General features: G+C 34.1%; 3 protein-coding genes across 3 annotated transcripts; 2 read left to right on the top strand and 1 right to left on the bottom strand.

Moving 5' to 3' along the window:
- Positions 1–4542: 4542 nt before the first annotated feature.
- LOC129895139 (uncharacterized) lies at positions 4543–6331 on the top strand. Its single transcript, XM_055970797.1, has 2 exons — positions 4543–4785; positions 5340–6331. Exons 1-2 carry the CDS (start codon positions 4641–4643, stop codon positions 5738–5740), a joined length of 546 nt encoding a protein of 181 aa, XP_055826772.1. The 5' UTR covers positions 4543–4640; the 3' UTR covers positions 5741–6331.
- A 1164-nt stretch (positions 6332–7495) lies between these two features.
- LOC129894939 (nascent polypeptide-associated complex subunit alpha-like protein 2) lies at positions 7496–9240 on the top strand. The gene is made up of 3 exons (XM_055970535.1): positions 7496–7718; positions 8502–8614; positions 8717–9240. Exons 1-3 carry the CDS (start codon positions 7565–7567, stop codon positions 9065–9067), a joined length of 618 nt encoding a protein of 205 aa, XP_055826510.1. The 5' UTR covers positions 7496–7564; the 3' UTR covers positions 9068–9240.
- Positions 9241–9420: 180 nt separating this feature from the next.
- Positions 9421–10993, bottom strand: LOC129894938 (peroxidase 5-like). The gene is made up of 4 exons (XM_055970534.1): positions 10754–10993; positions 10399–10590; positions 10030–10192; positions 9421–9950 (listed from the first exon to the last, which is right to left on the bottom strand). Exons 1-4 carry the CDS (start codon positions 10961–10963, stop codon positions 9538–9540), a joined length of 978 nt encoding a protein of 325 aa, XP_055826509.1. The 5' UTR covers positions 10964–10993; the 3' UTR covers positions 9421–9537.
- Between the last annotated feature and the right edge of the window lie 1863 nt (positions 10994–12856).

The raw sequence follows: 12856 nt of genomic DNA, 5'->3' as shown, positions 1-12856 counted from the left end.
TATGGAGGAAGAGTTACATTGATTCAACATGTCATTAAAGCCCTCCCTATTCATTTTCTTTCAGCTAGTTCCCCACCTGAAACTACCTGAAACTACCATCAAACAAATTTAGAGAATCACCGCAAATTTCTTTTGGGGATGGAAAAATGAGAGGAAATACCATTTGTCCTCTTAGAAGAATCTAAGTTATCCTCGTGATGAAGGAGGTATTGGTGTGAGATAAATATCAGATGTGGCTAAGTCTTTCCAATACAAACAATGATGGATCTTCAGAACTAAGAGCACCCTATGGGGTGAATTCCTCAAAGCCAAGTATTGTCAAAGGTCTAATCCTATTACCAAAAAATGGCATACTGGACAATCACTGATCTGGAAGCACCTAATGAAGAACAAGCACAAAATTGAACCTCATATCCAATGGCAAATTCAGTCTGGTTCATGCTTGTTTTGGTGGGATAATTGGTTAGGTATTGGTCCCTTAGCAAATTTCAGACCTGTAAGTAGTAGACTGAACAATACTAAAGTATCTTCTTTCCTGATCAATGGCCAATGAAATGTAGACTTGATCATTCATGAAGCTCATCCTCATCTTGTCCCTACCATTCTTGGAACTCACATCAACTATCATCCTCACAAGTTTGATCAACCTTCATGGAAGCCTAATAGCAATGGGGAATTTAGTTATTCCTCTGCATGGGAGCTCATCAGGGAAAAAAGAAATAAGACTTAGATCAATACTCAGACTTGGCATAGCCTGATTTCTTTTAGATGTTCTTTTCTACTATAGAGAGCTCTTAGAAGTAAGATACCAACAAATGAAAAGCTCATTAGTTTTGGACAGTCTCTAACTCAATGTTACTGGTGCTACAGACCTGGCCAAGGCACTATTGATCATATTTTTGCTAATGGACACTTTGCCAGACACATCCAGAGTATGTTTTCTGACCTTTTAGGTATTAACAAATTATACACATCTCTAAGATACTTCGTAATGAGGTGGTGGTCTACGAAATATAAAAATAATGTGCAAAAACTTATTCTTCAGTCCACACATATCTTCATATGTTGGAACTTGTGAAAGAATAGGTGTGCTTCCAAATATGGTGGAAAATAATCTAACCTTGCAAGAGTGAAATTCTCTATAGCCAAAGACACCTTCAACCTACTGAAAACTGCTTTCCCTTATATTAAGTGGCTAACATGTTGGAAGGAACTGGTCCTTCTGATTGACAAATGCTCCCATGAGATCAAAGTTATTGTAGTGTATTGAAGGAAATCATCTGAAGACATGGTGAAACTTAAGACCGATGGAGTGCACTTGATAATCCAGGAAGAATTGAAGGGGGATGACTTCTCAGAAACTGTCAGGGTGATATTATCTTTGCATATTCAGACCCTTTTGGGGAAGGCACCAACAACTAATCAGAGATAATGGCTGCTATCTTTGGCTTGTCTTTGTGTCTTCAACTAGGATATACTAATATAATCCTAGAATTCAACTCTAAGATGCTCATCAGATGGATCAAACAGCAAGTCAAGGCCTCTTGGTCTGTTAAGGAACACCTGTACAAGTTGTAGAGCATCACTCACCATTTCCAGAACTTCAAGTGCAATCATACCTATAGAGAAGCTAACTCTATAGCTGATACACTGTCTAAACACAGTCACAAATGCTCCAATCCAGAAATTTACTTCACAAGCAAGAGCTTCCCAAAGAAGCAAGAGCCAATCTTGATTAGACAAAGTTGGAATGTCTAATTTCAGACTAAGACAACTCAAGAGGATCAAGCAACCACCATGAGCTCTCCTTTGCTACTTTCCTATTTTGGTGCTTCACACTGGCTGTCCCTACTTGATAGTTATAACCTTTTGAAGAATCTTAGCTACGATTATCTTGTAAAGGGGAAAGTCTCCCTTGTTTAACGCTTTCCTAGATACTTTGTATTGAGAGGAGTCCTCTCATATGTGCATAGCTACCTCGGGACCATTGTATTGTATCGAGAGATGAGGTGACAAATCATAGTAGGTTAGTCGACTCATGTACCATCATAGGATTAGAGGTAAGGTCTATGCCCCCCTTCATGTACTTTTGTTGTTTATATTATGTTAAGGCTTGGGGGTGTTCGACTCAACCCTTGACCGCCACGAGGGGTGAGATACTTGGGTAAGGTCCTTTATTTTTTTTAAAAAAAAGAGTTGATTATAGAGACATTAAACAAGCTTTTATTGTATTGTTAAAAAAAATATTTTTAAAAAAAGAATAATGTGACATGGCATTCCATTAGGAGATAGGAGTATATTATAAGAAAATTAAGAATAGTTAATGATATTATGATCCTAGAAAAAATAAAAATGATATTGTTGGACAATTTCCCAAACAGGAGTGATTATCTAAGAAATTTACTCTTTAATTAGGTCGTACTACATTCCAGTGATTATATATTGGTGGCTAGGTGGATACGTGACAAACTTCGTCACATATTTTAGTGTAACAGTTTAACAACCTTGTAATATAGATTAAATTTGCATTGGGCTAAATGGAAAAGAAGAAGAAAAATAAACACTCTTAACTTCAATACCATTTTGTTATCCAACACTATTTTACTTTTGCACGCACCTATAAAAAAATATTAATTAAAATAGTAAATGGATTAATTTTTTTAAATCTCAATTTAATACTGATGTCTTTGTCACTATGTCGATCTCTCTATATTTATTAACACTTGTTTGGATGGTTGTTACCCACTGTAATGTATTGTATTATTTGTTTAAATATAGTGTTTGGTTTGATATTTACTTAAATTCTATTGTATCGTATCGTTTAAATTCATTATTAGGTAATTAACGATGAAAAGACTTATTTTATGTAATGATCGATTTGGTATGATCGCATTGTTACCTTAATATTTTCTTCTCATTTTGTCTTTATTTTTTATTTAATAATTATATTTTATCTTTTACCTTACCTTTTCATAAAAGTTTTATTCCGTACCCTACTTTTCTTGTAAGTTTATCATTCAAAATCATGAATGTGTGACATTATGTAACGATGTAGAACGATATAATCTATCCAAACACTATATTCATTAAAATAATATAGTACGATACAATACAACACAATACAATATAATATAAAATAATATGATACATTATGAAACAATACGTAACAACCATCCGAACAAAGTGTAAGTAGAGATAAAAAAACATTAATAATTAATTATGTTTTGATTTTGTAAAATAACAATTATTTTTGACAAGTTATTTTTAATAAACATAATAAATGAACCAGAGAGAATGGGGTGGGAGGACTTGGACTTCAACATTCATTTTAGGAAACTTAGTAAATGTACCCTTCCACCAACTAGTTTACTAATATAATTGAAATAGACATTATCTACACATTTTTTTGATCGATATATTCTGTATTGATGTGTGTGTATATATATATTTAAGTGGGCTTATGAAATTGGGCTCTAGTTAACAAGTCTAGAGAGAGGAGGGGTCGTTCGTACATATATTCTTATTTTGGGATAATGTTTATTTTTATCTCTCTCATTTATTTCTTTTAATTTCTTTTTCTTTATCATTTTAAATAAAAAATAAGTCATTAAAAATACTCATGATTTGCGTAATAGCATTAGTGAAATTTTTTTAAATGGCTGTTTAGTTTATTAGATAAAGCGCAAGGTATTTATAATTGTTGAAAATACTCATGATTTGCGTAATAGCATTAGTGAAGAATTTTTAAATGGCTGTTTAGTTTGTTAGATAAAGAGCAAAGTATTTATAATTGTAAGTAATGATGCTATTATAAATTATTTTTGAAATATAAAGTCTCATCGAGTATAATTATAAATTAATGACATTTTTATTGATAATGTAATTATTTATCTTTTGCTCGCAAACTCATTGTCACCATAATTTTCTTAGATTTTATCTTAAGAGCAATAGTGCACTCTTATTCTTAAAAACTTAAATATTGAACTCTGTGTATAAATTCATAATTCATTTTCTTATGCAATATTCCTATGGAAGGATTACACAAATTTCATAGTATTAACAACTAATTATATTCTATTTCTATTCTTTTTCAAATTACAAAAAATTCTTAAATTTAGTGAAATCCAAATACATTCCAAAATCTTTATGTGATGTATCCGACTAATACATCGTGTAAAGTGATGTACCCAACCGATACATCATGTAAAATGATGTATCCGACGTCTTGATACATCACATAAAGTGATGCATCCGAATGAGACATCGCGTAAAGTGATGTATCTGACGTCCCGATACATCACGCAAAGTAATGTATACGATCAATACATCGCGTAAAAATAATGTATCTGAGAATAGGAGAGAATAAAAAATTTTATTATTTTTTTAAATGATAATTTTTTTTAAAAAATATGATAAAAAAAGTTAATGTATTTAGGTAATGTTTCCTACTATTAAGGAGAAGAGGCAAGGTATAAGTGGGCCGATGAAATTGGGCTCTAGTTAACAAGTCCATATATAGGAACCATAACCTTTGGTAAAGTAAATATCTTCCGGCGTACGAATTTAATCTCAAAACACTGGAAAAGTGAAAACCCCTTCCCTTCCCTTTCTCCTTCTCGTTTCGACAAAGCCAAGCAGCGATGCCCGGTCTCATCGTCGAAACCGAGAAGAAGCTTCAGGAGGATGACTGGATCGTGGAAGAAGACGATGACATGGATAATTCCGACGAAGGTGATGACGCCGACGATTCTGACGATGACGATGACAAGGAAGATGACGCCCAAGGTACTCCTTGTAGAGCTTCATTCTGCATCTTGCTATTCAAATTTTGCATTGTCTAAAGTATGCTGGTTTAAATATGGTCTGTCGATGAACCTCTCATTTTGTGAAATATCTATTCCTTTTAGCTCGATTTGGCCATAGATTTTGAAGTTGAAATTTGAAAATATGAGTTTGTTTGGCCATGCATTCTACTTGGAAGTTTTGTGAGTGGAAGTTCCAAAAACTGGCACATTTCAGATCAAATTTCATGCTCAAACAGACATTTGAAGATAAATTTTAAAATTTATTGCCAAACTCTAGCTTAAGAGATATCCTGCGGTATTTCAAGACTTGGAAGTTTTTGATTGCATTAGTTATATTGCTGCTACACGCTTAGTTAATTCCTTGAAAGTTCTACCCTTTGTGGATAAATAGAAACTATTTGGTGTTCTGTTTTGGGAGTTTTAACAATTAAATGCTCAGTGCCCCTCTGTTTTGAAAAGTTTGTAAGAAAGAGAAATAGATGAACTTGCATTTCGATTAACTGACCCACACGAGCATGCATTTCGAAATTGCAGAGCCGACTAGGGAGCAATTGGCTGAAATTAGGATGAAGTTGGCTAATATTGAAAGGGAGATTGCTGATATTAGAATGATGATGGAAGATAACTTCAAGCAGATCTTGCTAACGCTAGAAGCTCTACCCAATAAGGTTTCAGAGATTCTAGCCCATCATTTAGCTGGTCTATCCGTGTCCCATGAGCCTGGCCCAACCCCCGCACCCACCACCGTGGACAGTGTAGCATCTAAGCCTGATTCTGCCTCCTCTTCACCTGCCCATGCACCTGATGTTGATGCTCCTCCTGCTACTACTAGTTGTACCCCTGATAGGGCTCCTGCTTTTCTTATACCTGCTGTTGTTGTTCCCATCCCGCCTATTGAGGCGGGAGACACACATATGCCAGATGCAGCTGCCTAGAGGGAGTTCTCTTCACCCTACTTATTTTTGTTTTGCGTGCATTGGCTCCCGATGAACGATTCTAAGTGTGGTGGGGTGTGGGAATTATATTTTTGTGGATAATTGTGATTAATTGATTAACCCTTCTTCTAGCAAAAACAGTGTTGCTGACTTTCTGGGGAAAATGGAACTAGGAAGCATTATGTCAATAGTATTACTAAGTTGTCTATTACTACTGTATAGTAAACCTTTTGTTAGTTCCCCCTTTTGTATGTTTTGAAGATCTTTTGGAGGCAAACTAACAGTAGTATGTACTGGGGCGCTACGGAAAAAGCTACATCGTGTTCCAATGGTTAAGTATTCAATATTAAGTAACGGTTTGCACCAAAAGGAAGAGAAAGAGCCCGATCCCTACTCATTTTTTTCTTGCTGCTTTTATTTTTCTGTTTGTTTTTTCATTTTTTCGGTTGAAATATTTGTTACAAATATCTTCATCCTGTAAAATATTTACTTTTATGCATTTCTTTTGTTGCTATAGTTCATTTTTAGCTGTAGTTATTTTTTGAAATACTAGTATTAGGAAATAATAAATTTCTTGGGTTTCTTTGATAATTTTGTTTTGAATAAAGTATTTCCACGTTAGTTAAATGAAAACATATCAGGTGGGGCTAATTCAGTCCACTTCAGGTCAATAACCCACCCAAACTGTCCATTTGAGAACCTTATACGCAACATAATAGGGTGGTGTTAAGGTGAAAAATCCCTATTCACTCACAATGTAAAAATTAGAAGGGGAAATGTTCTTAGACTGCCTCATTGTCGAATCTTGAAAGAAGTTTAAGTTGAGAATATTGGGGTGTGATGATCTTTTATTTCTTGCATTGTTAGAAGACTGCACACACAAAAGCAGTTCTAGAGTCATGAAACAACAACTTGTACATGCGAATGTATATAGTTTCTTGCATCGTTCTCATTCCACCTTTTTTCCCGCTTATCTACTTATTTTTCCGGCTTTCCTTTAGAAATGATAAATCGAAATTATCAATTTTCTACCTATATTTATTCAGAAGTGATGCCACTCTAATTCATTAATCCATATGTGATGATTAATCAGAGTCTCCTTTCTTCTAGACGAAAATGCTTTGATTTATTATTTTGTCCAAAAAAAATTACCTCTTAAAGACAAGGAAATTTACATCCAAGCCGAAGGAATCCAAGAATAAATCAAAATCGTGAATAATACCGAATTATACTAGTATATCATTTCATGAAACATACTATCGAAAATATAGAAACTGAAATACCTTTAAAAAAAAACATATCAAATCGTCCGTAGAACAAGATCGGACTTATGACTTGTTATAATGTTCTTGTAGTTGTATTATATTTGTCACATGAGATCGATAATTTTTTTTACATGAAGTTGATAAAAAATAACACATGAAATTGATAAATAAAATATAAGAGATCTTTGTAATATCATTTTTTTTATTCAATTTATAATGGGTCATGGTAGATTTTCTATGATCTTAAAAAAAATCTGACTTTAATACCTCTTATTAAAAAAATGGAAAGAAAATTATCTTAATTCACAAAGTCGATTGAAATTTTTTCGTCTTGAGATTAAAAAGAGGGATTTGAATTTCATAATAATCATTTTCTTAAGCAATAGTATTGAAGATAACAGACAAGGTATAAGTGGGCTGATGGTGATATTGGGCTCTAATTATGGAAGCCCATAAGAGAGGAACCCTAGGATAAAACCCCACCATTTGATACACTCCTTCCTGCTTACGAATTTTATCCTCAAACTCCTCCCTTTCCATCACACAGAAAGAAGCAGCCATGCCAGGTCCCGTCATTGAAGAACTCGAAGCAGAGAAGAAGCTTAAGGAAGATGAGCCAATCGTGGAGGACGTGAAAGAGGAAGATGATCACGATGATGACGCCGACGATTCTGAAGACGATGACGAGGATGACAAGGAAGATGGCACCCAAGGTATTCTTTCCCTTCCCCTAATCCTTTTTATGGTTTAATTTTGTTTCTCTTTACTCATTTTTTGTCTTTCGTATAACTCTGCTGGTTCTTATTTTTTAAAAAAAAATAAAAAAATTCTGATTTATATATCTATCTATTTCGATGGCATTCCTTTTAGAGGGTGTTTTGAAGGTTATTTGATTGCATGACCTATTTTGATTCTGCATTGCTTAATAATTTAATGCATTGAAACTATTTGGCATTTGTTTGGATTGTAGTAATAAGTTAAATGCTGAACGCCACTTTTTTTTCAAAAACTTGTTAGAAGGAGAAAAGGATGCTGCTTTAGTTAACTGACTTTCTGGAATAGTTAAACTGAATTATTGGTTTATGATTGATTTGTACTTAATTATATTTGTAATTCGTAATAGATGTTATTGGGTTGCCAGGTTTTTAACATTGGATGATGTTATTGCTATCCATTCGTCTGACTAGTTATTGGATTGCCAGGATTTTGAGCATTGTATGAAATTATGTTATGCCTTTATGTTCGATTATTAGCTACAACATGCAGTATGTCTCCTGGTGTGTTGTGCAGTCCTAACCAGTATTGATTTTTTTGAACTCGCTACTTATCTTTTTGTACTTATTTTATGACCCGTTTTCGTTTTGCTTTTGCACAAAATTGTACACGATCTGTTAAACATAGTTACATGGTTGGATGACGTGTGAGATAATCATGCCGCACTGTATGATTCTTGTGTTGTTAAATTCTTAGAAGAATATGAGTGTAAAATGATGCAGGTGGCAATTCTAAGCAAAGCAGAAGTGAGAAGAAGAGCCGGAAGGCCATGTTGAAGCTTGGCATGAAACCTGTTACAGGGGTTAGCAGGGTCACTATTAAGAGGACCAAAAATGTAAATTATCTTGATCATTCTTCATTTCATCTTTTATTGAATTTTATATTTTCTAAAAAGAATTTGGATTTGATGCAAACCAGTTCAATCCCAATACTGCAGGTTTTATTCTTTATCTCAAAGCCAGATGTCTTCAAAAGCCCAAATTCTGAGACATATGTCATATTTGGAGAGGCTAAAATTGAGGATTTGAGCTCTCAGTTGCAGACACAGGCAGCTCAGCAGTTTAGGATGCCAGACATGGGATCTGTGATGGCTAAGCCAGATGTGTCTGGCTCTACTGCTGCGGCAGAGGCAGATGAGGAAGAAGAAGAGGTCGATGAGACTGATGTTGAACCTCGGGACATTGATTTGGTCATGACACAAGCAGGAGTGTCCAGGAGCAAGGCAGTCAAGGCTCTGAAGACCCACAATGGAGACATAGTCAGTGCCATCATGGAGCTGACCACTTAAGTGTTTTTTCAAGTATTCACCTTTCAATTCGTGCTCTATGATGAATCTTGGAGGAAGTCATGCTTTCATACTATTTTTGTTGCCCTTGTTAATTGGTGAACCCCCTATTGAGTAGTAGTGCGTTGTAGAACCTCAATGACCAATATCAAGAAATGAAGGGCTTTTCTTTATTATTTTGATTGTTTTTGAACTTTTATATTGTTATATCTTATGAATTCCATTTTGCCTGAACAGCACCATGTCTTAAGATCATATGATTGAAGGTATTTGCAATTTCAATTTTCCGATAGAGTTTGGAAAAGAAGTTTCAGTTCAATGCGAGCACGTCTGTCGTACATCTTTCCATGAAATGATTCTGAAAATGAGACAAAATGACATAATAAGAGGGCAGCAGAGCAATACAGTGGTGTGAAAGTTCCAGCCTGAAAGGAGTAGTCAGCTATTAGAGTACAGATATATATGACATTTCTTTAGCTATTAATGACTCTACAGTTAGATCGGATCTCTCCAGCTGTGCCTGTCAAGACACCAATTTGGCCCATCTTCACCATTGCACTAGCAAATTTACTTTTCCAGAGGAATGGACTCCTAGCATTTTGTGTTACTTGGATAGCTGTAGTTGGATTTGTGAGAAGAGTTTGATCGGATGTAAATAAGCCCCTGTTGGCCAGAATATCGGCGTAGTAACCTACATCAGTGATAGCTGGGCTTGCAGGGTTCATTGGCACCACCAAACTTGCATCCGTGCTGCCTTGTGGACATTGCTGTTTCAACTGGGCTGCATAGGTAGGATCAAGACTGGGATCCTGGCTTGTTGTTGAGTTGAAGCTGTATAATCTGTTACTGAAGGGCCCGCAATGAGATCGACCAATGGTGTGTGCTCCTAGACATCAGAGATCAAAGATCAAAGATTCAGTAAACTGTCCATAAAAGTTAAAACGAAATGGTACACTGCTGCTTACCAGAGAGAGTAACCATTTCTTCTTGGGTGAGTCCCATATTTTTGAAGTTTTGGGTGAGCTGGTCAACGTTGAATGTAGGAGAGGGCAAACTTCTTGTTTCAGAAAATAATGAGATTCTGCCATCTCTTCTACCAGCTGGAACGTCATAGCCAAGTCCTCTAGTCTGTAGAAATTTCAAGCGTGCTAGTAAGTACCTAATACAGTATTACTACAACAATATACTTGGTGAAATCCCATAAATAGGCTCCGGAGATGGTAGAGTGTATGAAGACCTTATCCCTACCTCGTGAAGTTAGAGAGACTAGTACTTAATATGGTAAACAATACTTAATAAATCTTTATTTGCGTGACTAACCGTAGTATACTTACTATCTCTATGCTATCCCTAGCTGCAAAAGCGACTATATCAGCACACGAAACAACTCCTGGACAAACTGATTCCAACCGGGCCTTTGCTCTATCAATGACTTCGAAACCTCGAAGACTCGGTTTATTTGCTGGTGAGTCCTTCTCTGCTGAGTTTGTTGGAGTTGAGTCAATCAGCACTGATCCATCACAACCCTATCCATAATGCCAGTAGTTAATTTTCTGGATGACAGTGTATTAGACTATACATACATAGCCATTCATAAAAGGTGGGATTAATTATAACATGAAAAATAAAACTAGGTTATCCGTTACAACAGATAAAATACATAGATGATGTAACAATGACACCACTTACTCTAACGAAGCAATCATGGAAATGCATGCGAACAAGGCCGGCAGCCACTCCCTTATCTTTAAAGAAGGCATTTCTAACCTCTTGTTTCACTATGAACTCAGCCATACTACATGAATTCTCATAAAATCCCTCCTGAAGCTGTGCTTCTAACATCATACATTCACATAAAACCAAGAATATCAGTGCACTCATTAACATTCTTGTACTCATTTTCCTTTAGTTTTTTCTTGGTAAGCTTGAGTAGCTTCATTAATAATCGATGTCAATATATAGGTCCAGCCCGTGGATATCAAGGGGACCCAATGTTAACTTGTCTTGATACAATAACTAATCTCGCTGGTGAATCTATAATATTTTAGTCCATGGTAAGAAGGCACTAAACTGTAAAATTGTAATTGCTCCATCTATTTTTACTTGTTCATGTTTGATCTGATACATTTCTTAATAAATACTCTTTTTGTTTATTTTTACTTATCCAGTATTGACTTGGCACGTTCGAAATAATAATAGAATGACAATTTTACTACTATATCACCCTTTGAATATAATAAATTCAAAGCTTTGCAAAACGCATTGGTAAATGATTATGGTTAATAATAAGGGTAAAATTAGGTGATAAATTATCTCGTGATTTTCTAAACGATACAAGAGTGGATATCTATTTTTAGTACAGTAAACAAGTAAAAGTAAACGGAGGAAGTCATTAATAAAATGGTAAGTTTACTATATCAAACTTTGAATATAATAAACTCAATGTGTTGGGAAATAATTATAATTAATAATGAATGTAAATTAAAAGTTAACTGATAAATTATTTCTTGATTTTTCAATTTAGACAAATAAAATGTATATCTAATTTTAATATCGGAGGGAGAGAGTATATACGTAACCAAAGATGCCCCAATGTTTTGGAGGGTTAAGGACAACTGGAGTTGGTCAGTGATTGACTATAATTGCACGTAAATACATTTTCTATCTTTCTTTTTCTTTAGGGTTTATATAGGAACAAAACAAGCTTGACTCATCCAATCCATTTTGTTGACTTTTTTTGCATGAAAATACAGTGTAGTGGTTAGACATTGATTTAACACTAGATTTCTGCTAATTATGGTGGATTGTGCTTGCAAGTGGGTCTTTTTTCTTTCTTTTGGTTCTTAATTATATTTCTTTAATCAATGTATAATCATTGAGTTACGTAAACTATAAAAGACTTGACACCAATTTTTTTTTAAAAATGAATCGAAGGGTTTTACAAAGAAAAGTATAACTTTTATGTATTGACGATGGAAAAAATATATTTATACAATTTTAACTTATAAACATTAATTGAAAATCTGATAAAAATAATAATCTAACTTACTATCACAATTCACAAGTTAATATTCATTGCTAGTATAAAAGAAAATTCTTTACACCGTCCATACATATATGATATATATAACTTAAATCCAAGAATGAAAATAAAATCTTGGACCCGTGACTTGAGATTCTGCAGATTTATTGGAGTTAAACACTATTCACTAATTAAAGTTTAATCTCATGGTTGAAATAAAATTTTAAACAAGGTAATATCACAGGCATCTAATTATACTAATAGAAAATGAAGAATTAGCGACGAACATAATTTCATGGTTAAATAACAAAATCAGTCTCATTTAACTACGAATAGCGATAGATTATAAAATAATTCAATTAGCTAGGATCGTTTTAATGATGAATTAGCTAGAAATTACTTACAAATTTCATAGTTAAGACTTAAGTCCAATAGATAATATTAAGAGCCATCCGCGGTAATTTATATCGTGTAAATAATAAGATAGTAATTTAATTCAGTTAGGATCCAGCTTGCACATTATGTGGGGTGTCCTTATCAAGTCATAAACAAAAGTAATATATTGCATGGTAATTAACACATACAAGCAATCAGACACTTATACGGAACAAACTACATCTAACTTATTAAATGTGTTGTGTATATTATTTAATCTTTGTATGCTAACCCCCTATTATAGTTCCATAAAAGAAAACTAATGTATATATTACTGTTCAATTACATATAATTTTTCTTCGACTTATAAATAGATAATCATGACAATTGGTTTG

Source organism: Solanum dulcamara, chromosome 7 (assembly GCF_947179165.1).
Source record: "Solanum dulcamara chromosome 7, daSolDulc1.2, whole genome shotgun sequence".
Lineage (NCBI taxonomy): Eukaryota > Viridiplantae > Streptophyta > Magnoliopsida > Solanales > Solanaceae > Solanum > Solanum dulcamara.
This window is presented reverse-complemented; position numbering and strand designations above follow the sequence as displayed.